General features: G+C 37.5%; 1 protein-coding gene and 1 long non-coding RNA gene across 2 annotated transcripts in view; one reads left to right on the top strand and one right to left on the bottom strand.

The window, feature by feature from the left end:
- Positions 1-26,178, bottom strand: part of LOC136750978 (uncharacterized) — a 147,243-nt gene that overhangs the window by 77,812 nt on the left and 43,253 nt on the right. The gene's annotated exons all lie outside the window — the stretch shown is intronic.
- On the top strand, positions 1,505-18,771 carry irs2b (insulin receptor substrate 2b). The gene is made up of 2 exons (XM_066706166.1): positions 1,505-4,919; positions 16,382-18,771. Exons 1-2 carry the CDS (start codon positions 1,736-1,738, stop codon positions 16,384-16,386), a joined length of 3,189 nt encoding a protein of 1,062 aa, XP_066562263.1. The 5' UTR covers positions 1,505-1,735; the 3' UTR covers positions 16,387-18,771.

Raw genomic sequence — 26,178 nt, 5'->3', positions numbered from 1 at the left:
GGAGGACAAAAACTAAATAGCCACTGTTAACATAAGCAACATTTCGGATTGTGGATGGAGTCATTGATCTCATTATATTAAATAAAACACATTTAGCAAGGGGTCTCCATGGTTTGAATATATTTTGCAGGGAAATGCATGATAAACAGTTTGCTTTCATGTATTCTTAATTCGGATAGCTGCCCAAGAGCTACAGAATAGATGATCGCAGACTTCAAATGCATATACTTCACAATGCCGGGGGACGCTAGAGGCAGCAGAGTTATACAAGTCAACCCAAGCACATGAAAATAGACCACCGTGTGCGTTATGTAACAAGATTGTCTGCGACTTCTCATCTGTTTACAATTTCACAGTGAAACAATGTCGCTTAAAGGAGATGCGATACACTACTGTAAGGATGGTTTCCCCTTGCAAACCGGATTGTATGAACCAAAGACTTACTCTACGGACTAAAGCGCAATGTAGCTGTCGAGATCATATGCTGTCCTTATGTGGGTTAGACTGAAAACATGTTTAAAGACGTGCACAAAAAACATTCATAAAAGAAACAAAGCAAGGGGAGCAGGAGACGTGTCCGGCCCCGTCGCCCACGTCCGCGCAGCGTGTGGATCTGAGCCAGACTTACAAGTTTCTGTTTATGGGGAGGATCAGAAGAGCCGCCTGTTTTCCTAACGAAAAATTATCTTTACACAGTTAATAAACAACCTCATCTCGTTTACTCTCAACTTCACTGTGTCCCGAAAAACACTGTGCTCAGGCATAGCAGAATATAAAACTCGCTTTCCTAACATGGTCCGCATCCACAAAACTACAGCGCTCGCTATTTGTCTATTGAATCCCCCGTCTACAACTGATTTAAAACCATGCATTCATATGTTGGGCATCCTTTGATTTAGCAAAAAAAAAAAAAAACATGCGTATAAGCTAATATTTGAATAAACTTGTTTTATTGAAAGGGGAATGTCGACATCAATGCCCTGATGTTTACTAACTATTCTGGGATTGAAAATGCTTGTGCAGCGACAGTAAAACGGGTTTATATTGAAAGTACTTACTATGTTGTTTCCTGAACTCACATGCAACCTAGGCTATAGTACATGACGCATTTTCTCAGCAACCGGACTGCATGTTGTATTATTTATTAGCCGTATTTTGACACGGATACGTGTCGCTAAATCGTCCCGACGAAAGACTGTGTGTTGTTCAGCTCTTTCGCCGACAACCACTCATTGTGCATGAAAGAGAGAGAGCAAACGCGCAGGAGGACGGCTTATCTCACACTATTGACAAACCGCCTTGCAGCACCTTTGACAGGGAGGGGAGGCGGGGTAAAGACCTTCAAATGTGCAGTTTGTTGTCGTCGGGTGGGCCCACGTCCCCATCAATCACCGCCTGCAGCCAATGAGCGGCTGGGAAACAGGGCCGGGCAGGTACGCCCCGCTGGAGGCTGCGCCGCCCTGTGTGTGTGTCTGTGTGTGAATGTGTTTTCTGTTGTTTTTTTTTTTTGGAAACTCAAGCTGGATGTGTAGCACGTCACATGTTGTTTTTCTCTTCAGTTCAGTCACTCGCTGATATGTGTTATTTACTGTTAAACTGTTACAGATACCGAATGGAGACCTCGGCGCCGGGCAGCAGATAGAGACGAGGAGGTGCAAGTCGGAGCTGATTTTATTTTGTTGCGCTTTTAAGAGCAGACAACAAGTTCAAGAAAGTGAGAGTTGAGCAGGCGAGGATGGCGAGTCCGCCAGCCCTGGGAGGACACTTATTTACCATTAATAGCGACCACGTTAAGAAAAGCGGCTACCTGAAGAAGCAGAAGCACGGCCACAAGAGGTTTTTCGTGTTGAAGGGGCACGGCGAGCGCTGCCCTGCCCGGCTGGAGTACTACGAGAACGAGAAGAAATGGAAAAACAAGTCGGCGGCGAAGAGGGTGATACCCCTGGACTCCTGTCTGAACATCAACAAGAGGGCAGACGCCAAACACAAACACCTGATCGCCCTGTACACCAAGGACGAGTATTTCGCCGTGGCTGCCGAAAACGAGCAGGAGCAGGAGAACTGGTACAGGGTGCTGGCCGATTTAATGAATGAGGGGAAAGTGTGTGACGGGTCGGCTTCTGCTTCTGCCTCCTCGCTGGTGGGGTTTGAAGAGGCCAACTACGGGCTGATCACGCCGGCGAGCGCAGTTTACAGGGAGGTATGGCAAGTTAATCTGAAATCCAAAGGACTGGGGCAAAGTAAGAATCTGACGGGGGTTTACCGGCTGTGTCTGTCCAGCCGCACCATTAGCTTCGTCAAACTGAACTCGGAGGTCCCCTCTGTCAGCCTGCAGCTCATGAATATTCGCAGATGCGGGCACTCGGACAATTTCTTCTTCATTGAAGTGGGCAGGTCCGCCTCCACAGGGCCGGGGGAGCTGTGGATGCAGGCGGACGACTCTGTGGTGGCCCAGAACATCCATGAGACCATTCTGGAAGCGATGAAAGCCATGAAAGAGCTCTCTGAATTCAGACCTCGGAGTAAAAGCCAGTCCTCGGGCACAAACCCTATTTCCGTGCCCACGCGGCGGCACCTGAACAACCTGCCTCCCAGTCAGACTGGGCTGCCCAGGAGATCCAGGACAGACAGCATGGCAGCCACGTCTCCTGCCAACAAATTCAGCTCCTGTCGCATTCGGACGGCAAGTGAGGGAGATGGCACAATGTCCAGACCGGTTTCTGTAAACGGGAGCCCCATCAGCCCCAGTGCTATTCGAACGCACCTGAGCCGTTCTAATACAGTCAACACCCGGCCATCGAGAGTGTTTCACACCTCCTCACTTCAACACAGCAAATCAATGTCTATGCCAGTGTCTCATTCTCCGCCTTCAGCAACCAGCCCTGTGAGTTTGTCTTCGAGCAGTGGGCATGGCTCGGCTTCAGAAGCCATTCAGCGGCCATCTAGTGAAAGTGCCTCCGTGTCAGGATCACCGAGTGATGGTGGCTTCATGTCTTTTGATGACTACGGGTCTAGCCCAGGGGATTTAAGACACTACCTGGGAAACAGGAGCAACACCCCAGAATCAATTGCGGACACACCCCCTTTTCGTGAGGGCAGTGATTTGTATGGTTACATGACCATGGAGAGGCCAGCCAGCAATCTCTTTAACCAAAATAACCGACGAACAGCCAGAGATGAGGCCTTGGATTCTGAAAAGGCATACAGAAAGAGAACCTACTCGCTCACAACACCACCCCAGCAGCGAGCGGCATCACAGGTCTCTTCTGCCTCACTGGATGAGTACACTTTGATGAGAGCCACGTACACGAATGGCAACTCTGGGCGCAATTCCTACACAGCCTCTCCCAAAGTGACGTACACCCCATATCCAGAAGATTACGGGGACATCGAAATTGGGCCCCTCAAAAGCTCAAGCAACAATTTGGGTGATGATGGATACATGCCCATGACACCTGGTGTGGCCCCACAAGCCAGCAAAAACTACATGCCAATGAGTCCTACAAGTGTCTCTGCCCCTAAGCAAATTATCAATCCAAGATCTCATCCCCAAGTGAATGGGAACGGATACAGAGCAAATTCACCCAGCAGCTGCTCACTTGATGACAACGGTTATATGAGAATGTGGTGTGGCTCCAAGTTATCTGTGGAGAGCACTGACGGAAAGCTAACAAATGGAGACTACATGAACATGTCACCCATTGACCACTGTGTCTCACTGACGCCCCCTGATTACTTCCTCAGCTCTCTGAATAGTGACATCTCGAGACCCTCCTACTCTTTCAATTCACTGCCTCGGTCTTACAAACCACAGGCCCCCAAAAATGGGGACAGTGACCAGTATGTTATGATGAACTTACAGAATCAAAAGATTCTTGAAGAGTCAAATTACTGTACTGCATCTGCTCACCCTGCTGTAACAAACCACTTAGCACCATCTCCAGTGAGACAAAACAGAAATGAAAACTTGGTACATAGGGGGAGAGCCAACAGACCAACCAGATTGTCGCTGGACACTTTAAGGACTTTGCCCAGTATGAACGAGCACCCTTTACCTGCTGAGCCCAAAAGTCCTGGTGAGTATATTAACATTGATTTCAGTGAAACTACAAGGTACTCCCCGCCGTCTCTGTCTACAGAGAGTCCAGCGTCTTCACTGGGATCCACAAATGGCCAAAGAAGATCCCCCCTGTCAGATTACATGAACATTGACCTCAACGCTCAGTCTCCTAATTTAGTGGAGGCCCCTGCTAATGCTATGAATGTAATATCGACATTGTCAGGCTCTTGCCAACCAGATGACCAGTACCTCAAAACGCAGATCGGCTCTTTATGCATTTCCAGCTCGGCAAAAGACGATTATACAGAAATGACATTTGACATTGCAAATACCCCTCCCCAGCCCATTTCACAAAAAAATGAAATTGTTCAAACTACAAGCCCCACCAATGGGGTGAAGAGATTAACCCTCATGGATAAAGTGTCAGTGGTGGAGGCATTCTTGCTGCCCAGTACCCCTCCAGACCCGGACAGGGGGGCAAAAGTGATCCGCGCGGACCCCCAGGGACGTAGGCGGCACAGCTCGGAGACATTCTCATCCACCACCACCGTAACACCTGTCTTTCCTTCTTTTGCCCATGATCCCAAGAGACACAGCTCTGCTTCCGTAGAAAATGTTTCTCTCAGGAAAAGCGAGGGCTCTGATGAAGAATATGGCAGCCCTATGTGTCGGGAGACCTCCGCCGGATTTCAAAATGGACTGAATTACATTGCCTTAGACCTGGATGAAAATTTGGGGAACTGTGAAAACCTTGTAAGACTTAAAACAACGAATTATTTAAAATCTGGTATCAATGGAGTAGATGCCAGCCCATATGTCAGCCTCAGCTTCTTAAAGGAAACAGCCACTGCTGTTAAAGGTTAGTATGCTTTTTTAATTTTTTTATTGTGTATTTAATATATTTACAGTTCTAGAAAGGACCCAGTCTGTGGCTCCTGCTATAGCTTGTCTGTGAGGTTAGGGGTCAAATATTTGTATTTTGGACAATGACTGCATAACTATTCTCAATTGTATATAGCAGTCCAGACTTTCCAGTTTTAACCATTTAAAACGGCTTGATGCATTTCCAAATCATTTCCACACGTTGGCAGTTACATAATATAGAGTGTGTTGTAAACTAGCAGCTTGTGTGCAGTTGCTTGCTCTCTGTGTCCTGATTTCATAACCACATCAGAATAGCTCCACATCCTCTCTTTCTAGACTGAAAGTTAACACATTTTAGCTGCCTTACTTTCCTTTCTTTTTCCAAAGCTGTTGCTATAGTGGTGCCATGACAATTAACCGAAACAGAAAAGGGATAATGAACACTGGTCCACAAAGTATTGAATATGAATTAATTTTGTATTTGAGACATTTACTTAAAATACAAGAAGTTATAATCATGAAGGCTGCTTATTTGTTTTGAGTCACTATCTTTTACTATAAATTACATTAAAAAAAAAAACAGAAACATAGAAACAGTGGTTATTCAGACTGTGTCTGAGCTGTCTAATGTTATGTAATGTGACCGACTTATGTTCACTGTTTATCATTGTAAACAATGTAACAAGGAATGTATTTGAAAATTAAATAAATAATGCAACAATACAGGGGACGTGTTTACTTCGCTTAAGTTAGACATCCGAAACCTTTAGAAAACATGTAAAGTAAAACTAATTAAAATAATTCTATAAATATATATCTGTAAATATACAGATATGTACTAACGGATGGTTCATAGTGAAAAGTAATCGAATTGCATTTGCGTAATTGTGTTGAATGTATTATTTCTACAAGGTGGCTTTTCGACAGTTAAATGAGATCAAATAAGCAGAAAATAAGTAGAATGAAATCAACAGGCTCCTCAAGCTGATTTAAATAAATATGAATGTTAATACTACACAACACCATTGAATAGTGTGACGTAGACTTCAGAAATATTCCCTGTTGTTGACTTAGTTCATTCATTAAAAGTATGTCCGCGCTATTCAGGCCGGTAAAGAAAGGTAACGTTTGTTTGTGTCCTAATTAAGCACAAATTGTTTCGTGTAAAAGACGGTGGAGGTTTGCAATACAATTGGAGTAATCAAGATTTACCAAACTGTATAATGCAATAAAACTTGAATAATTGTGTTTAGTTGTGCTTAGCCACACATTATGCCCTTACCTTCTCCAAAGCCATTTTCATTGGCAGAATAGCTATTCCAGAGAAACTGGCTTAACGATACTTCTCTTATAGGAATTAATCCACTGCAAATAAATACAGTGGGCCATTGACCTTTACAGCACCATTTGCTGACCAGCACTAGTTCATATTTTTCATTGCTTTGGGACAGAAATTGGGGCGTTTGGTACCTAGGCCCCATAAGCGTTCAGAATGAGCATTTGGTAACAGTGTGATTTGAGAGCACAATTATGTTGTATTTATTTATTTTGAAGGCACAGTCATCCGAGCACTTTTCTGTTATTTACACAGTTGTTTTATCATGTGAATATGGTGTTCATTAGGAGCGCACTGTAGTGTCTGACAATGTGCCTTTACACTGGGCATCGGCTACAAACTACTGCCGTCTTTAATTACAATAGCTACATTTAATGAAAAACGTGGGACTCTTGCTACAATACAGACCTGCCTGTATTTAACCGGTTTGCATTTCAAAATATCAGTGTTTTATGAGTTTTATTTTCTCTGAGTAGTTTCCCTAGTTTAACTAATGTGACGTTTTGCTGATGCCTGTTAATCTTTTAAAATTGATATTTTTAAAATTGTTTTTCTTTGACTTTCTATTGATTTTATAGGAAACATTTTAATATGACTGCATGGTGAAATAAAAGGGTGGAAAGGTGTATCTGTATGCAGTGCATATTTTCTTTATAATAATGCTATCTTGAATGGTAGACCCATTTTGTTTTTAAAGTAAGATGTAGGTTTACCTCAGGAATGAGCCCTTTGTATGTGGCTGTGTAACTCTGTGAGCTAAGTAGCCATGTCCTCCTTTGAAGTAAATGAATAATGTCTACCTACAGCACAGGCTCTGTTGGCTTCCCGTGAGTGATGCTAAAACATACAATGAGTGTTTAGTCTTAACAAAGAAGAGTTGTTGTTTTATTTTCTGTAATTGATTGACAGTTCCGGTTGTATTGTTTTTAAACCTAGTCATAACTTCTTCATAGGATAAAACAACAGACAAAAACACAAACAAGCAACATAATTTGGGAAGACTGTCTTTATGTATTTAAAACCTGTTTCCACCTATTTAACAAACCAGGTTGCATTGCCTTTGGGCTTTGAATTATATTTCAATTTTAATCTGAAATGTGTAACTTCAGGCTCTCTATTGTGTTGGATGCATAGATATATTTATATCCATTCAAATGGATAGTGGGACTGACAAATGATAGGCCTTGTATTGCATTACATACCTTAATTGAAGTTGTGAGTTTAGTTGTAATGACAATCCAGACTAATACTGCCTGGTCATGGAAAAGGGGTTATAACTGGATCAATAAACTTAAGATTTTCCTTACTGGAGAGGAAAAACAACAACATGATATTGTGGATTTCTTTCACCAAGTTAACCTATAACTCTGTCCTTGTTCAGTAAGTCGGCTTGTGTTCCTGTTTCTTTCACAGGCAATGTAAGTAAAGCTCTTTGACAAATTTATTGTGCTGTAACGTTCTTTCGAGTAATTGAACATGTGCCTCACAATCCATGTGCCTGTTTCAAGAGGCTGTTAGTTTTATGTCTCCTGTGCACCATGTGCAGTGATTAGAATCGTTCCCCAGAAAAACAAGTGAGTCAGTTGTTTATCAGTTGTCAGATACTCAGTTTCATGGAATGCAGACTGTGCAAAGGTTTCTGGGAAAGGTGGCTGCTCTCTTGTTTTTTAACATTCTGCCAGACTTTATTTTCTTTCTTTATTTCTTTATTTTTGAGGTATCTCCAAATCTCTGAATCTGCAATTAATTTAATATTTGGCTTGTCCATAATGAAACAAATGAAACAATTCCCAAAACCATTCTTATTAATAATGTCAGCAAAGACCAAGAATGGTTCAAATGTAGTAGCAAATATTACATAGAGTTTGACGTACCTGAAAGAGACATATTTAAAATTTTCAGTACAATATTTTAAAAAGGGAAATTGATTGCTTGGTTAAAGTGTGTAAAAATGCAGGCTGTGGATAGAAAATACAAAACAAAATAAATTAAGTTTTACAGATTCACATCAAATGGAGTAAACTAACAAGATACCATTTTGATTCCATCAAATTTCAGAAAGTACACTTACAGTTTCAAGTAAACACAACTTTAGGGTATCTGCCAGTGGTGAGATTTGCATAGAGTTGTACATGTAGGCCTAATAGTGTAAGCAGTTCATGCTTTAGTCTGTTGGTGAATTTGTTTAGAAAGAAAAAACAAAAACGAGGTTTGGCCCATGGCTGCAGAGATGCTCAATTCATAAATTGATTAGTTGATGGGTTTCAAAACAAAATTAGATAATGGAATATATTCAGAGAAGCTTTGCATTCATCTTATTCTTGATATCGTTCAAAATTAAAACAATGTATAGATTCTTTAAATTTCTTAATTAAAAAGCATATGGCCTAATAGATACTTTATGGAAGCCTATACTGTATATATAACCAATTAATAAGTGATTATAGTTTGTGTTTTTTCCTGATGGATAGAAAACTTGTTTGTATAATTTAAGTTTTAAGCATTAAGTCAAGTATTTAGTATGCTTAGCATGATGCTGTACCTGCTGATCCAGATTCCTCATTTTGTAATTTCAGGCATTTAGCATGTTATCATTAATAAATTACTATTTCATGTGGAATGTGAATTATTTAGATTGTTTAGGCTATTGGCATATCTTCTATACTATATTGTCATGTAGGCATATGTAAGCTTGTGGGAGGAGAATAATGTAATAAAACTGGTAAAAAATTATAGGTTTATTATAATTTAAAACAATATATTTTACTGTGTATTTTTGATAAGTATCAGTAATATTTTGGGAATCACACATGGGTTCTCAGGCCTAGCGTTAAGATGGTTTTATTTTTGTTTTTCTTTCTTAAACCAACAGCCAGTCAATGCCATTTAACTTGCAAAGCACACCCTTGCCCTCTGCCCCAGTAATCATGTGTAAATCACATGGGTGACCTTTTACCCCCACCCACAGCATCTGAAGTACTCAAAGATTGTTAAAGCAGGAGGATGCAAAGCAGAAAAGATATTGTACAAATGTACTATCCAGTTTCAAACGTCTCCATTCAGTGTCAGGTGCTAGGTGCTGCATTAAGGCTGAGAAGAGTAAAAACATTGCTTTTTTATTTTTTTTAAGCATCTTAAGCATCCTTGAACAGAGTAGTTCCCTTGCAGCAGATGGCTGCCCCAGGGTTGTGCACCTGCCATTCCAAGCAATGCTCACTTGTTATCTACCACATCACCGCCATTGACAATAGCCTAATGATTGCAGGCCATCTGCCTCACTACCACAACAAAACAGGATAAAATATTTGTCCTTCGGCCAGAATTGGACTACACTTCAAGACTATTTAGCCCCTAATGCATCCTTTTTAGAATGACCAAGTTATGGTCTAGTATTTTAAAAACTTCTTGAAGTTTATTTATACATATATCTACAGCAGATTACTTTACAAGTATAAGTTCGCCATACGTTATTGTCCCTCACAAATGTTTTAAATGTTAAATTAAATTAGATGAAGATTGTATAGCTGTATTTTGATTCATCCCATCCCTCCCACTTTAATTTGTAAGGTAGTACAATGTATCCTGACTTCATTATCTTTCAGAGCGGTTGGTGGTTGGATATCTCTGATAAGCATGGTCAGCTCTTTGTTTTTGTAAGCATCTTTAAGTATTTTGTTGTGTTTATTTATTTATTTATTATTACTGGCCCGGGACACACTCCTGACAGGGCTTGGGTAATTGCTGGCTCTTGTGTCAAAGTTTCCATGCCACCAGTGCAAAAACAGTGATTAAAGTAGGCCAGGATGTTCCAGCTAAAGATAAAAACATCCCAAACGTTACCCACATTTAGTACAGAGTTAAGAAGGATTACATTATGTAGGGATTAGACATTGTTGAGCAGCTTGTTTTGTTTAGAGTCAGGGAAGGGGGCACAGGCCATCTTGTTCTGCCAAAACAGAGGTGACTCGCCATCAGCATCATAAGCCACAGAAAATCCAGAGATTCGGAAGAAAATTACCTCTGTTGACATTTCATGAAAAAAAAGAAAAGAAAAAAAAGTAGATTGTGCTGTATTGCAGGACGTTGTGCCTGTATTTTACCACAAGTTTTTTTTTTTTTTTTTAACAAAATCTCTGATGGTGTGGTGCATTGAGATATGATTTAACCTTTTATCTTTTGAGAAGCTTATAACCTTCTCTCATACTACAGGGTATTTAAGTCAGTAATGCATACTGTTCAACTTTGAAAATGACTTTGTGGCATGTTTTTTATGTCTTCAGAAATTAAACCCTTTCTTTTTCTGGGGTTATTTTAAAAGATTAAACATGAAGTACATTTATATGCACACAGACGCCATGCTTTATAATTTGCATATACTGCAATCAAGCACTAAATCAGCTTTTCCATTTTACACTGTGATAAACTAACATTTTCTGTACTCACACTCCAAGAGATCCGAAGGAATTGACTTCGTTAACTAAATAGAAGCATTACGTAAAGGGCAGTAATTTTGCGCCTGTGAGAGTAAACACATTAGAAAGGCAGGATTGCTGAAGCATTCCCTTGCTGAACTGAGTCTCCCTCTGGTTTTATCTAATGACTCTGAACTCTGATCCTGTCTTTGTTGTGTAAAAGAAAATGACACTGTTACCAAACACCAACTCCCAAATAGTTTGTCTTGATTTTCACTGGGAATAGTAATGTATGAGTGCAGTTAGATACCACAGTACTACTAATGAAAAGAAAACTGTTAAATCTTTTGTTTTGGAGAAGAGAACACATCATACAAATGGAATCTGGACACGTAAAATAAACGTTTTCCTTATAAAACAGAATTGCTTTCTTTTTGCGAACCATGACTTTTAGGGATACATCAGAACAATTGCACAGTGTGAAATGTCTTAAATCAACACATTGGCCACGAAATTAAACAGAGATGTGAAAATGTAGAATATAAATGGCAAAAAACAAACATGTTAGTTGTTTTACTGAGGAGGGTATTATTTCTTCATGCAGCTTATGTAATTATTTCTGCCTTGAATTAGGCTGCACTAAATTGAGCTCATTACTACTTAAATTAAATGGAGTCATTTTACAGACAGTATAAGGGTCTGGCCAGATTATTTTTTTCCAGTCTTGCATAAATTATTACGTAGGTTCTGAAATGTAGGGATATCTCTGACTGATAATTCTACCAGGCCTTGTAAAGTTTCAAATCAGTCAGTAGCAAATGCAAAAGCCAGAACATCTCCCTCTTTCCCTTCTGTGTGGGGCATACTATAGTGTATTACATGTTTATTGAAAAATTACTTGGCTGTATGCAATTACATTGTCTTGGGCTTTTCACTTTTCACTTCACTTCACTTGAGCCTGCTGTTTATGTTTTAGTCTCATGATGTATAATTTAAGCACATAAAAATCGTCCTGTTTACCACTTTGGCAGACCAGTGTTAGTATTTGATTGAAGGAACAGATTATAGCTGTTTAAGGTTAATGAGTGCTTTGGTATTCAGTTTAGCTGTGTCTTAAAAAACAACCAAAAACAGGGTAGTGCCTGTTTTTTGGAAGTTGTTTTTGAAACACTAACATCTTTGTTGAACATTCAGTTTGGTTTATAATCTTCCATATTCAATGTAAACCTAAGGCAGCTTGAACATACACAAATACACTGTCCAAAATCCATGCCGTAGCTTGACCATGCTCTTTCGTGAATGTACTTCAACAACAATTCTCCATTGATCCTGCAGCTTTCGTCAGCACAGAAGTGGAAGTGTAAAAACGTGAATAAGGCTCTTATTATATTGCTGAAATGGGTGGCTGTAGTGCCCTTGAATAATTCCACAATGGCGATTGTGTTTTCACAGCAGGATATGAAAGGGCAAAATGAGAAATAGATGAGAAAAAGCAGTCCATTTTGTCATGTGTGGGGAATGTAAACAGAGAGAGGGCTGTGACCAGAGACGGTGTCAGTGGTCATCTGTCAGTGCCTTTATAAGCACAGATAGCAGCTGGCAAGATTTCAATTAGGTCTTCATCTGCCAGCCCTCTTCTGGTATGCTAAATACTTCCTGTGAAGTTAAAAAATATGATCAAACACCTAGCTGACTATACACTTGCAGACACAAAAACGATACCACCTGGAAATCACACTGAAATACAGTACAGATCTAGATTTACATACTTATCTACATCTCAAGAGAAGGAAAAGAGGACTCTGGTCTGATTTTAGGTTAAGAGTTTCTCATCAATCGGTCCTCCCTTTATTAGCAATCAGTAAATCACACCATGTATACAATTATCATAGTTACTCTTAAGATTGCCCAATGACTCAAACTTTAGTGCACGCACACTAGAATGAAACAAAATAAGCGAAATTCAGACCGGTTTGATTGTGAAATATACTGTTGTCCATTCAAATGTTCTCCAAAATAGAAAATAAATCCTTGATATTAATCTTCAGGTAAAAATCCATTATTATTATTTATTTTTTATTTGTATTACACAATAATAAGTGCTTTCATTTTGGCTGGTATTTGTGTCAGGTACACTATGAGCCGGTATGGTATGTTAATGATTTGCACGTGTCCCAGTGGTTTCCTAAAATGGATCTGCTGTGAACCAGGAGCCTGCATCAGATCGTGGCAGCAGCCAGGCAGTTCCTACCAGCCCGGACTACGTGCTGCCTAGTTAATTTATTATGTATTGTACTTGTTCAGCAAATGTAAAATTAGAAAAGAAAATCCCTTCCCTGCTATCTAAAAAAGCACATTTGCATGTGCCCCTGCCTCACTGACCCGGGCAGAAAAATAAGAAGACAATTTGAATGCAATAAATGGACAGGAATATTAAACTGAAGATTAACAGAGTGGGGGATGTAAGGGATTTGAATGTGTACATTTCTGATTAATAAAGTTAAAGAATATTTAATAAAACTTAAGATTTGGGAGTCAGTCGGAATGTCAAGATATGTTAATGAAAATGAACATTAATTAAAATATATATATATTTGTTTGACATTTTCATTTTAATTTTGACTGGCTGAGGTGACAAATCTGATATTCAGTCACTCTATTAACCCAGTATCACTGACCACATAATGATAAACCAAACCAAATATGTTTCTCTGAAAATGAAATACAATGTCATCCAAGAAGACAGAGAGAGAGGTTAGGTTAATGAAAATACTAAAACTTGTTTGATGGTTAGTTATGATAGTTAACCCTTTAGGTTTCTGCCAGATGAGCAAGTTAATCTCTGTGCAAACAATAGTTTCTAATTAGATATTTATAGCTCAGATGCCTGCTGAGCCATTAGAATGGTAGAGGGTGGTCTTAAAACTTAAGCTTAGACCCTCTCTATAGGGTCTTCACACAGATAGTCCAATCTGGGTCACATTCCTTAATGCGATTAATAGGTTAATTGAATTGTTAAGCTACTCTATTGGTCTTGGAACAGAAACACGTTTTTACAAGACGGGGGAAATAATATATGTGTGTGTGTGTGTGTGTGTGTATCAGTATATGTAAATAGCCTTTCAGTCTGGCTTTACTAGTATAGTAAGCTATCATTGCTGCAAATTAAGTGGCATACGTGGAAGTGGAGGTGAATGAGTTGGTTTGTAAAGGGTGAACAAACAAATCGGCCAGCTATCTTTCCGTACTGTTAATGGATCTGTGACAGTGGTGAGCGATGGCTCTTCAGGTGGAAGTCGAGGCAGTAGGTCTCGCCAAGATCACTATCCGAGAGCATGCGTTTCTGCTGTTTGCTTTAAGCCTGGCCAAATGCTGACTGCCTCTAATGTGGAGTGGATGCTTGGCAAGGCGCCACTAGCTAATCGTTTCAGGGCCCTGTTTTCTTTGTATTTTCAGCATCCACTCCAAGATTTCCTATACATTTCATGTCAAAGCTCTCATTCTTCTACTCTTTTTTATTATTATTTGTTAGTCTTTTATTGGTTGCCTTTCATAAACAGAATCATGTTTCTCATAAGGTATAGCTTGATTTTTCCTTTCACCGCATTCAATGCAACATTTAGTGCTTGAGTAAGAAGTAAATTTGTAAACCTTTAAAATAAATACTTAACAATTGTGTGACTGTCATGCTTACCTCCTTAAAGTAAACGTTTTCTTGTTATTTTTCTTTCCCTTTTTGTAGGATAGTGCTCTTCAGAGTGTATAATACATATAAAAATAACTTCAGCATTCCAGCCTAGATTCTCATATTTGTGTTCAGTACGGAGAAGTTAGGATAATTAATGGTTTCTAAGAAGTAACCATGCTTCTAAAGTTGCTTACCCAAGACCACAGAATACTGTACATTTAATGGAATTCAAATAGGATTATTCAAGTCAAAGGAATGGCCTTACAAAGCACAGTCATGTCAGAGCACACTAGCACTGGAAATGCAGAACTAATTATAGTATTTCTTAATTTAAAAGTACTTAAATTAGAATTTAAGTTGACTGTATTCCCCTGAGCGTTCCCTCTTCAGGGAAACAGGATGAATGCAGAGATATTAGCATAATGGTGATGCTTTTGTTGAACATGAATTGGGCATAGTGTTTTGGGTTTTGAAATACATGAAACACGAATGACGTTTTCAAACGAAACCTCTTTATCAAACATTACTTTAATGTGTCTGCATCATTTATTAAACAAGGAATTACCCCTTGACAGATAACCTCACTGAATGTTGTTTTGCTTAACATTTGCAAGTTGAGACACGGCCCCCAGAATAGCCTCACATCCTTTCCTCACCGTGTGTAATAGTTGTTTGTGCTCGGGTAACAGCTTACTGTGGGAGCCTGCAGGACTGTTTTGCAAAACAAGTAAGAAAAAAGTACAAGAACTACAGCTATTTAAATACTGACAGCAAAGTCTTAATTAACACAACAACTGTATATTTTATGTTTGATGGAATTAGCATATAGCCTAAGGTTGGTATTTTAAAAGATACATAATGTCTTCCCATTACATTTTGTGCAACCTGATGCTCCATTGTCAAGAGATGTTTATAGGTAATTACATTTCATAATTAAAATTGGAAACAAAGATCTCTGTAGAATTATATTAAAATACATTAACAGACCTTTTTTATTTTTACACCCCCATGAAGTATTGCTTTTCCTTTAATATTGAAGAATGCTTCAGAATAAGTCACCATATGATTAAGAGTTTGTCATTTATTAGGGAGGAACTTAAAATCTTTCAAATCAGCTCTTGCTCTTAATAAAAGAGAAAACAGCTGCCAGTGACATTGCTTAAACATGTCTGTTTACTTAACGGATGTTTCTGTTTCGGAAACGAGGCTCTCGATGCAAATTAAATAGCACAAACAAGTACAAAAGAGTAAAGGTCAGATACTTGATCTTTACATTTTGAAAACAGAACAAGCTCAGAACTATGTATTCAGACAAACTTCTCCGATAGTCTTTTAGATGGTTAACTAAAAACGTATGTGTATACATGTGTATACAGGTTATTAAAGGAGAGTTAATATACAGGAAGGTTTGGATATGCATTGTTTTAAACTGGGACTGTGTACAAATGGTGCTGGGGTTTGTGGGGAGGTATATGTATAGTGTTGTTTATATATATACATATATATATATATATATGGTTTGAATTGTATGCTTTTCTATCTACTGTATAATGTTAAATGTCAGCTTGTTTGTAATGCAGAGGCACCTGCCATTTCAGTTGCTCTTAGCAAGAAAACACATTCCTTACTTGGTAATGGCAGGGGGAATCACCATTTAACCTTTTCCTCCCACTGCCGTTCTCATTCCAGTGCTATAAATCATGAAACAGCGCAGAGTGGAGCCAGGGATAAAATTGTTTATTACTACTGTGCTAAAAGCTTAATAGATATATAAATCCATTTATTTTCTTTAATTGAGGTAAAGATAAATTAAGCTAAAACCCATAAGGTATGTATTGCTAAACAGTATGGTGAAAATATTTCCTTCCTCCATGCTTTAGGCCATAAATTATAAATTGCGAAAACAACAACAACAACAGTGTAAAGGAATATATAAGACAAACGCCCATATTATTAGTATTGGAAAAAAACAGGTATTGCATTTTCATTTTTACTTACTTGGTTTTCACTTTCTGTTCCAGATTAAATGAAACAAGAAAATGCTCCTCTCTGCAAGCAAACACTGTGCAGTTTGATGTCCAAGAAGCTGATCCGAGTACAACTGTAACACAAGCTGCTATAGAGTGACCGCTTCAGACTCCAGTACAGCATGAGGACAGCTCTGACTGTCAGCATCGTGCATCGAATCCACAAAGCTGAAGCTCTCTGCCTCACATCTAATCAGGAGCCATTACCTTGCTGCTTTCTAGACGAGTAAAGTCATATTTTTTGTTTTTTATTTTATTTAAAGAATGAAAAAAAGTTCCCTTTACCTTGTCCTTATTTCCCCAGCCTGTAGTGCTATAGCTTTGGACTGTATATGTCAGGTAACCCTTCTTAACAAGATCTGTGAACAAACCTGGAGATTGTCACACTCTGCCACACTTTAGAAGGAATACACACATATATATCTATCTATATATATGTGTATTTAGGTGTGTCTGCACATACACACACACATATATAGAGAGAAAGAAAGACTGAGAGATAGGTAGGTAGGTGTGTGTGTGTTTACTGCATTTTCTATAGCACAGTGGTGGAAACTGGAACTAATTTTCAAAGATTAATTTATTTAACAATAAATTGCTTGGAGCCCTACCTCAGACAGAAAAAAAAAATCCAGGTTATTATTTGCAAACTAAATAAAAGGATTTTAATTTATTTTCACCACAGAATGTCTCACAAGACAAATCCAAAGCCTTACTGACTCCATCATATACTATTTCTACTAAAGACTCATTGGTTGGACCTAAAGTGGAGGACAAACAAAGAAACAAACAAACAAAGAAACAGAAAATGTACTTAAGACTGAATGTTTCCCGATGGTAGCATGAGGAATAAATGTTTATTTTGTGTACTGAATGCTCAACCTCTGAAATCAAAGACTTTGCTTGCTGTTTTTTGTTCTTGTTTGTAAACCTTTAATTTATTTGAGTTTAATAATTTCTACGTGTCGAGAAAGGAAAATCATAATTAATTAAACGTACCATATGTAAAAAAAAAGATACACACAAAGCTTATTGAGTTAATTATAATGATAATCATCACTCAGATGAAATTGGGTGAACCTCCACATGAATGCATATTTCTCATGTTTTATTGTTGATGGACAAATTAAGTAGAAAACCCTCCTACAAAGTCACCTACAAAGCATAATTTAATCCAATATTTTCATATATTCATTTATAAATGTCAGTTATTCCTTACCCTGATTTATCAAAGCTCAGAAAATATTATCTTTTTTTAAATTATTTTTTTACCCTTGTAATTTATCCTAAGTGTGTTAGTGGTATTACAGATGATTAGAAACAGTTACAGGCATTGAAATCAAGAATGCTTCAGGCATTAACCACCACTGCTGTATTGCTGAATATGTGAAAAGGGGATGAATTCACATTGGGACCTCATTGAGCACTTGGTGATCGCTGTAACTGTGGTTTCTCTAGGAAGAGACAGGTCTTCAGTTTGTCGTGATAAACAGCTGCTCTTCTCATATTTATAATGCGTAGATTGTAACACAAGACACATTTGAATGTAGAATTATTTTTCAGTGCAATTCACTGGAGCTAAGTAAAAACAAACAAAAATGCGAATGCACAGGCCACAACCCATGGTCTGAATTAATTTTACTTTACATTGCCTAATGTTGTAAATAGTGTACAAATACAGAGAATACGGTTAAAACGAGTAGACGTTTATTGGAAGTTTAATTAATAAAATGTAGTAATTTATTGTACATACACGTTTAATTACTTCCCCAAATTACAAGGGCACTAAACAAGGTGTGTGCTGAATGCAGCGGTTCAGGAGATGTAATATTTTGGATTGGGCCTACACAGGATATACACTGTATGAAGACATGCCACTAATGTAAAACATTTTATAACAATACTGTAATATAAGAAAGGAGACGAAAGGAAGACTTGATACTCTCGTAAATCTTGCTACTAAGGTACATTTCACCAATGGCATATGCAATATTTACATTTTTTTAAACAATTTAGTTTACAGAATGGAACCAAATGTATAAATATCATGTTAATATGTTTGCTAAACCTTAAAACGAATTGAATATTTGCTGTTTGTACATTTTTTTCTGCCAACTTTAAAACTTTTTTTTGCTATTGGAACCTAACAGTAATTAAAGCAGTGTTTTATGAGTATGTATATCTATTTGTTCTTGATATCAAAAGGTTAATATTACAAGAGGCCTAATTTATCTTGCTGTGTCTTCCATTGTATATACTTCATATAATGTTAATTGTGATGCTACAAGAAATGATGATAAATTAAACTAGTGTAGTAAAGTATTGCTTTAGTCTGTATTGATTATGGATAGCCATATGCAATAAAATAACATTATTTAAGAAAATGTACTTGTTTTGCGTGTTTTTCCCAGCCAACATGAGTGATGTTTCCAGCTTAACATTTAAGGGTTTTCAATTATGACTAACAAGTAAATGCAGTGAGCAAAATGTAACTTATTGAAGTAAAAAAAAAAGAAAACAACAAAATAACCAAATAAATAAGTCCATTGACGTGGACTGGTGTGCTTTCAATGTCATCATGACTTCAGTGTTACTCTTTAACTTCCGTTACATCATTCCAGACCTGATTTGTAAATGTAAGAATCTGTTAACTGTTATATGACTATTCTGAATAAATACACCTCAATTACTTTCTGGTACATACCTGGTTGCAACTATACAGTAAACAAATATAGGATATATATACCCTGAAATCAATCGGTCTGTAGCCCATCAATCTAAAGAGCAATTGGTGTTAAACATCCGTACAAAGGCAGCAGAACAACAAATAAGGAAACAACGATGAATATAAAGACCAGCAGCTAAAATGAATAAGACATCATTTTATGTGTTACATGCTTCCACCAAAAAAATATTGGTTCATAGGCCCCCAGCCTGATTTTTATTTTATTGAGCTGAATAAGCAATACAATACTAGTGTTTTATACTTCCCAAGAGTATATCATGATAATGACAAGGTTACTGTTTTTTACCCAACATATCTTGAACTGCTAATTGAAAATATCCTCCAAATCTATGCATTGTGACAACCTCAATGCATTGTCTAGTATTAAATAGTCTCATGTTTCATTGGTTTAATTTGTAAAATATACCGATAATTAAATGGAAAGTTTAGACTTATTAATCAGAAAAGCATGTATCTAACATTTGATGTTATTTGGCTGTAAAACAAATAACAAATCTATATATTTAAATGGATATGAAAGTTAATTAGCTGATTTTCTGAATAGCTCCTTTCCTGTAGGATTATATGGAATTCACGGATCTGAGAGTTATTTTGCATAATGTAAGGAATTTATTTATTTTTACATGTAGGTGTAGGCATGCTTCTGATATTGTTTTCAATGTAAATAATGTCACATTTTTTGATATTGTAACCCATTATTTTATGCCTTTAATTTGCATTATGTTACATTTGTCTGTTAACTCATTCTATTAACATGATAAGGTGAGAAACATTAAATTTCAAACAAACCTGCAAACACATATTGTGTGCTGTCCCTTGCAGCTAATTAGAATGGTTATTCTTATTTTTAAAGGCTTATCTAAAGGAGAATAAATAATTAGCTAATGGGATTATTATTTTCTGCCCAGAGCCATATGTTGCCAGATTATAAATTCTCTCATTCATACTAATTAAAACATTAATTAAGTGAGATAATTAAGCAATTGGAAATGCTATTCTGTGGGTTGTGGATATCCAAGTCTGGATTTGTGAAAAAAAGCTAGCTATAGGCTTTCATTAATTTTGATTCTGTATATTTTTATTAAAGGTGATCTGGCAGCTTCTTAGTATAAATTGACTTTTATAATTAACGTATTTCATACAACAAGGACCCCGAGTCCTGAAGGAAGAGCATCTCCGATCAGGTCTTCCCAAGCATACTGCGGTTAAATGAGCCGTGCTAATGGTGTATGCCACAAAACATCTTACTTAGCCAGTGCTTATTGTTCTTGATGGCAGTGTATTGTGCTCTGGTGAAGATACAGAAGGTGCGAGGCGAGCATCACGCTGCATTCCTGTGACAGGACCTGCCAGATGAATCCAGGCTGCCATTTCTTTGGCTCAGACAGAAAAAAACAAACACAAAAAAAGGCTCTGGTGTACCTTCACCTGCTGTGTGGTGCTCTGAGGCAGGTCACATATGCGCTGCTAGCGTGTGGTACAGCAATCGTTCAGTGTCTGCATCATTTACAGCATTAGGCGCTTAGATGGGCTGCCCAGCTGCCATTAACTGTGTTTGCTTTTTCCTTTGCGTGTTTGAGATAATGCATGTGCATTTCCCTTTCTCTTTCACAAACAGGTTGAAGCTATTATGCAACGTTATTATGCACAAATACCTGTATGGTTGCCATTACAGCTTGACACTGGTGTATATGGATATGATGAGGCAAGCATTTATCAGTTACATGGATATGTGTACCCAATGAGAGTGAAGTGTTGTTATTATTGAAACACGTTTATTTTTATATATTACTTTAATGAAAATGCAAAACACTATATTTATTCTTTTGGGTGAAGGGCTTTATCCAAGGTGAATTAGAAAGAGATCAGTTGATAATACACATTTATGAATAAGAGCAGTCAGGACTTCATTATACAGAGTTTTACAACATTTATAGAACCTAGTAGGAAATGTAATGCAAAACATGGTAGTACATTATTTTTTACCTCTACTTGGAAACAATTTAAGTTCCTGCTGACTCTATTTACTGCTGATTCTATGAAAACTCATAGAAAAACAGTTAAGAGCTGTTTCTGATTCATTATGCATACTTGTGTAGGCTGCATGTTCAGTTCTTCTATTGACTTTCAAAACCAATTTGTAATCAATGATTCAGTTAATCAACACGAAAGTCATAATGATTAGGAGAACATTATCGGAGGACAAAACACAAACCTCCCATTAATTAATATGGACTCCCTGCCAAGGGGGAAAAGGATGACACTCAACAGGAAGGATTCTGGCTTGTTCTTAGAAGTGTACAAAATTACAGCTGGTTACTGGACAAGACTGTTACTGTTTCCAGCCAATAAACCTTATGTTTCCTGTAATTTTCCACTGTGTTTTATTATCCTTTAAAGTCTCTTTTAATGCTGATTTGTAACATCCCGAAAAAGTAAGTCTTCTTTATTTGTAAAATGAAAGCATAGTCCCTTGGGATATATTAATTTTTATAAATCCTAAAAGTACATAAGTGTGTGTGATGTTTCAGAGAACCTGTCTGGCTATTATATTACATTATTGGGTAAGGTAAATCTTTAAAGCTGGACTGCTGCACGGTCCCTAGTGGCTCACAACTACCAAACACATCCTGTTTGTCCCCGGCTCAAGACCCAGATCCTTTATGATGCCAATCTTTGTTGGACACAAGGAGAGAAAGACAAAGAAGAAGAAAACACTGACTGTGGTTGATTCACTTCATCACTGTGATGCCACAGATACTGGATTGGCACCTGATTCACATACGTTTATCTAGAACCTTAGACTACATATTTTATAAAGGAGATCAAATACAGTAGCTGTTAACACACAGACACAGACAAACTACTAATAAACCATTTATTTATGTTTATTTATGCATGCATGTATTTGTTATTGTATGGATTATCTAGATGTGGTGGGTGTTTGCTTTAAAATGGCATACCTTGATGATTTGCATGCCACATGTCTGTTTGGCTATGGAACAATAAACATGCTCCGTAGTAACGCCCTGTGGCTACCTGAGCAGTGAGTCAGCGGGGCTGGGAGGGGTCAGCAGCCAGATGGTGAGCTTTACTCTGTTTACTCAGAACTGGATTATTTTTGTTGTCATTAACAGCACTGGAACAGGAAGAAAAAAAAAGGTTTACTATAGAAGCTCCATTGATAAATTATACCTGGTTATCCACATTGAGAAGTGTGTGTAAATCTGCATGGCTAATAAAGAAAGCCTGATTACCACTGGGAATGGCTGGTCTGTTCCAACTCATACAGTGTAACATATAACATGGCTAAATAAACCCACTCATCAGTCCTTTAATTGATCAAGCACTTTTAAAGGCAGTCATCTCAAGGCACTGTGTAATAAAAAGAGTTACATGAAAATGACAAAAAAGACCGCTATACTAGGAGACCATTATTAAACAAACAGTATTAATGACCGATGAAAAGCCAATCTGAAGAAAAAGAAAAAGTGGAACTGAACTGCATGAAATAGCTGGATAAAAGATGGTTTTGAGCTTAGACTCAAATTACTGCAAATTATAACCCTGTTCTAATGGGTTGACATATTATTGTTATGTATATATGTTATGTATCTGCTAAAAACTGAGTACAGGTGTGTCATTAGCAATCAGTGGTTGGTAAGACGTTTGATTCAATCCTAGCCCTGTAGTCTTTAGGATGTACAAGAGACCAACATCAGCTGAGTATAAAACGTGAACAGCTGGACAGTAAGATGACACTAATTCATTCAAGAACACAAGTGTAGGCTTACATCTGTTTAACACTGTGTGCATTATCAGCACACTCAATATCAACACTTCTCCTAAATAAAGGTTTATCATCTGTGATCGAATGTAAGATCTTTGATTAATTTCTGTACTTAGACAAGATTGTTTATGTATTTTGCAGATCTATATAGAACTGCATTTTTTAACACATACGCAGTTTACCACATATTAAAACTCTGCAACCCCTCAAGACATCACTGGTGCGACTCTTTGCAGGTCCTGACAGGAAAAGGAGACTGCCCTTGTAAAGTCATGTAGATAACATTACAGTTACTTATAAAAAATAAGTTTAGTTTAATAATAATAAAAAAAACTAAGAAGCAAACAATCTGATAAAACTAAAAACCAGCTGTGTTTGGACATAGGTAACTGATTATTTTTACACCAGTACTGAAAATACTAATATGGCAAAATATCTTCTTATGTATGATTTCTTGTGAAATTTGAGGTAATAAAAAACTTCTGAAATATCTGTAGGACAGAGAAAACAAACATTATCTGCACTGTTCAGACAAGCCCGTGGAATGTTGTTGGTGTTTCCAAAGTATTTATTTTCTTGTTTGTTTACCTTTAAAAATTCCTATGCCTTATTCCCAGGCTGTACTGGAAATGACAAAATTCAGAGCTGAACTGTAGCTTTTGCCCTTTCCCACAGTGTGTCATCAGTCCTGAATCAGTTCCAAAAATACAATTTTAGGGTTTCAGTCATTGTTCATATTTTTAGTTCTTTAGAGATTTGTATTTTTCTCATGTAACACTTTGTGCTGAATAAAAAACCAGGAAAAAAAACAGTGTCTTGTAATCCTTTTGAGCATAATGTGAAATTTGGACAGACAAATAATCTGTCTGTCAAGCCATTCTGTTATGAATGAGTATATCTTTATTTGGTTCAGTTTTTGAGCATTTCTAGTAATGAATAAGCACTTTCCACAGAAAAATGACCACCCATATCTCATGCAAATCAACATGTTTACAGCCACTTAAGCTTGACATCCGAATTTAACCACCTGTTGGTATCTAAGGACAACACATTGTCAGCCTTCTAGCCTTTCAACTATGTTGCCCTTGAAAAGGTGAAGGTATCTCCTCAGCGAGTTTCAGAGGCCGGCCTCCAGAGAGCGACTTAACAAATGTATGAAAAAGGTCACAATCCGAAGAGCTGCTGAGATGTTTACAAACTCACTGAAAGTCATGACCCGCTTTATCACTAACATCTCTAAAAAAACACAAAAAACTACTGCATAAATGGAATAGACATACACAAAACATACAGTTTTTACAATGCCGTGTCTATACTCCAGTGCTTTCCACCTCTCACTGGCTTATTTGCAATGGCCACAGCTTCCGTCTGCCTCAGTGAGACAGTGCTGCAAACCTCTTTGATTAAGAAATGATTCTCTAACTGCATTCAATATTTATGTCAATGTGGACAATGAATGATGCCCTTTGGCTGCTATGGTGCTATACAGCTAATATTTCTTCCGTTTGTTATTAGTTTCTGCCTACCACATAGTTATTACAAATATTGCACAGATTTGGCATTCCAGGAAGTGTAAAACATGTACAAAAAAAATCCCTGGATGTAGATATACATTATCCAAATGTAAAACAACAACAACAACTAATACATGCAGATGATATGTTATTTGTTCATTTTAAATGTCTACACCTATTCAAATATTTAGAAGTATAGAGTTAGAAACTAATGAGACTAATATTTTTGCTAAAGTTTTCACATTTGATGCACATGGTGAATGCATTTAGTATGTAGCCTCTCTAACTCCCATGTTGAATTGTTTTCTATATATCGTACAGTACGAAACCGTAAAGAACAAGAAAAGAAAAACAGATCTGTGATCAAGCATTTCAACTCATGAGGAAGATTGTAAGCAGCAGATAAACATACTGGGTTGTACACATACAAATCATTGCAGTGTTTGACATAAAATTCACTCAAGAGCAGCATGGTAAAAGTATTGAGATGCTACGACGTACGACTGTGATTTATCTGCAGTCACCGCACCCTTGTTTTTAAGAGGCAATGGAAAATAAGGGACGAGGGTGCTGGATGAGAGGAGATTGCCACGGCCAGGCCTATGACTGGGAGAGGGTCTTGAATGTGAATGGAGTGGGGGAGGGGAAGGGAGGAGGTGGGGGTGGGCTTTGCTTTTGGAATTTGTCTGGAAGAAGCAGAGGAGAATATAAATAAATAAATACATGGTCACATTATTAATGGGAAATATGATGGCTCTTATTTTCAAACTGCCCTTTCGTCTCATTCAGTGAAGCAGGGCTTGTTCCACTATATATTTGCTGTAGATTTCCCCCCCCCCACCCCCAGAAAAGCCGTGCAGAAGGACAGAGGGCACTTTCCTTTGTTGAAAATGAACTACAATGAACAGATGGTATGGAAAAGGTCTGAAGACAAACATGACAAAGGCTAGATTAAACACTGACTATTTTATGTACATCTCTCTCTCTCTGTATACAGAAAAAGTGAGACAGAGCGATAGATATTTATTGTGAACAACCCTCCTTCAAATCTATGAGAAAGGACAGTATATTAAAAACATGCAATTAACACTTAAAAGTGGATAGATATAGAAAGCATCCTTTACCATAAGAAAACAAGATTCTTCTGTAAAAATTGAATAAAGCAAATGTTTTATTGTGGATCTAGTCTTGCTATTTTAAGGAATAGCAACATGGCACAGCAAATCTCCCTTACCAAATATTTGCTCTATACTCATCTTGAGCAAACTGTTATAGAAGGGTGGACCTTTAATTCCTAATTAAAACTGCCAACTTCTGCATACAGTACAGCATTTATATAAACAGTTCCTCTTCTGTAATATTTAACAAAGCATTTTCTAATGTAATTAATACCTTGGTAGACCACAACGACTATACTTAGAAATGTAAAAAGTACCTGAATAAACCATTGTTGATACAACATGATGTCATTCATATCATTCATTTATATATATTTTTTCCAGATCCAAATCTGAAGGTCAACATGTTATGGATTGGGGATGTGGGGAATCATTTAAATAAGGTAAGTCCTTATTTTTATTCCAAAAGATTATTTGTTTTTGTTGACAGTGTTACAAATATAGAAATGAAACGATGATAGCTTACTACACAGACTTCCTTCATGGCTTAACACACCCTTCACCATCAACCATAAAATTGGGGAGCTTCAATCACTCTGTGTGCCTGTATGAATGGGTGCCTA

This window comes from Amia ocellicauda, chromosome 6 (assembly GCF_036373705.1).
Source record: "Amia ocellicauda isolate fAmiCal2 chromosome 6, fAmiCal2.hap1, whole genome shotgun sequence".
NCBI lineage: Eukaryota > Metazoa > Chordata > Actinopteri > Amiiformes > Amiidae > Amia > Amia ocellicauda.
The sequence above is the reverse complement of the archived record's forward strand: the minus strand, read 5'-3'. Positions and strand labels throughout refer to the sequence as shown.

Excerpts from the sequence above, each read along its gene's own strand:
- irs2b (XM_066706166.1), top strand. The coding sequence starts at position 1,736 with ATGGCGAGTCCGCCAGCCCTGGGAGGACACTTATTTACCATTAATAGC.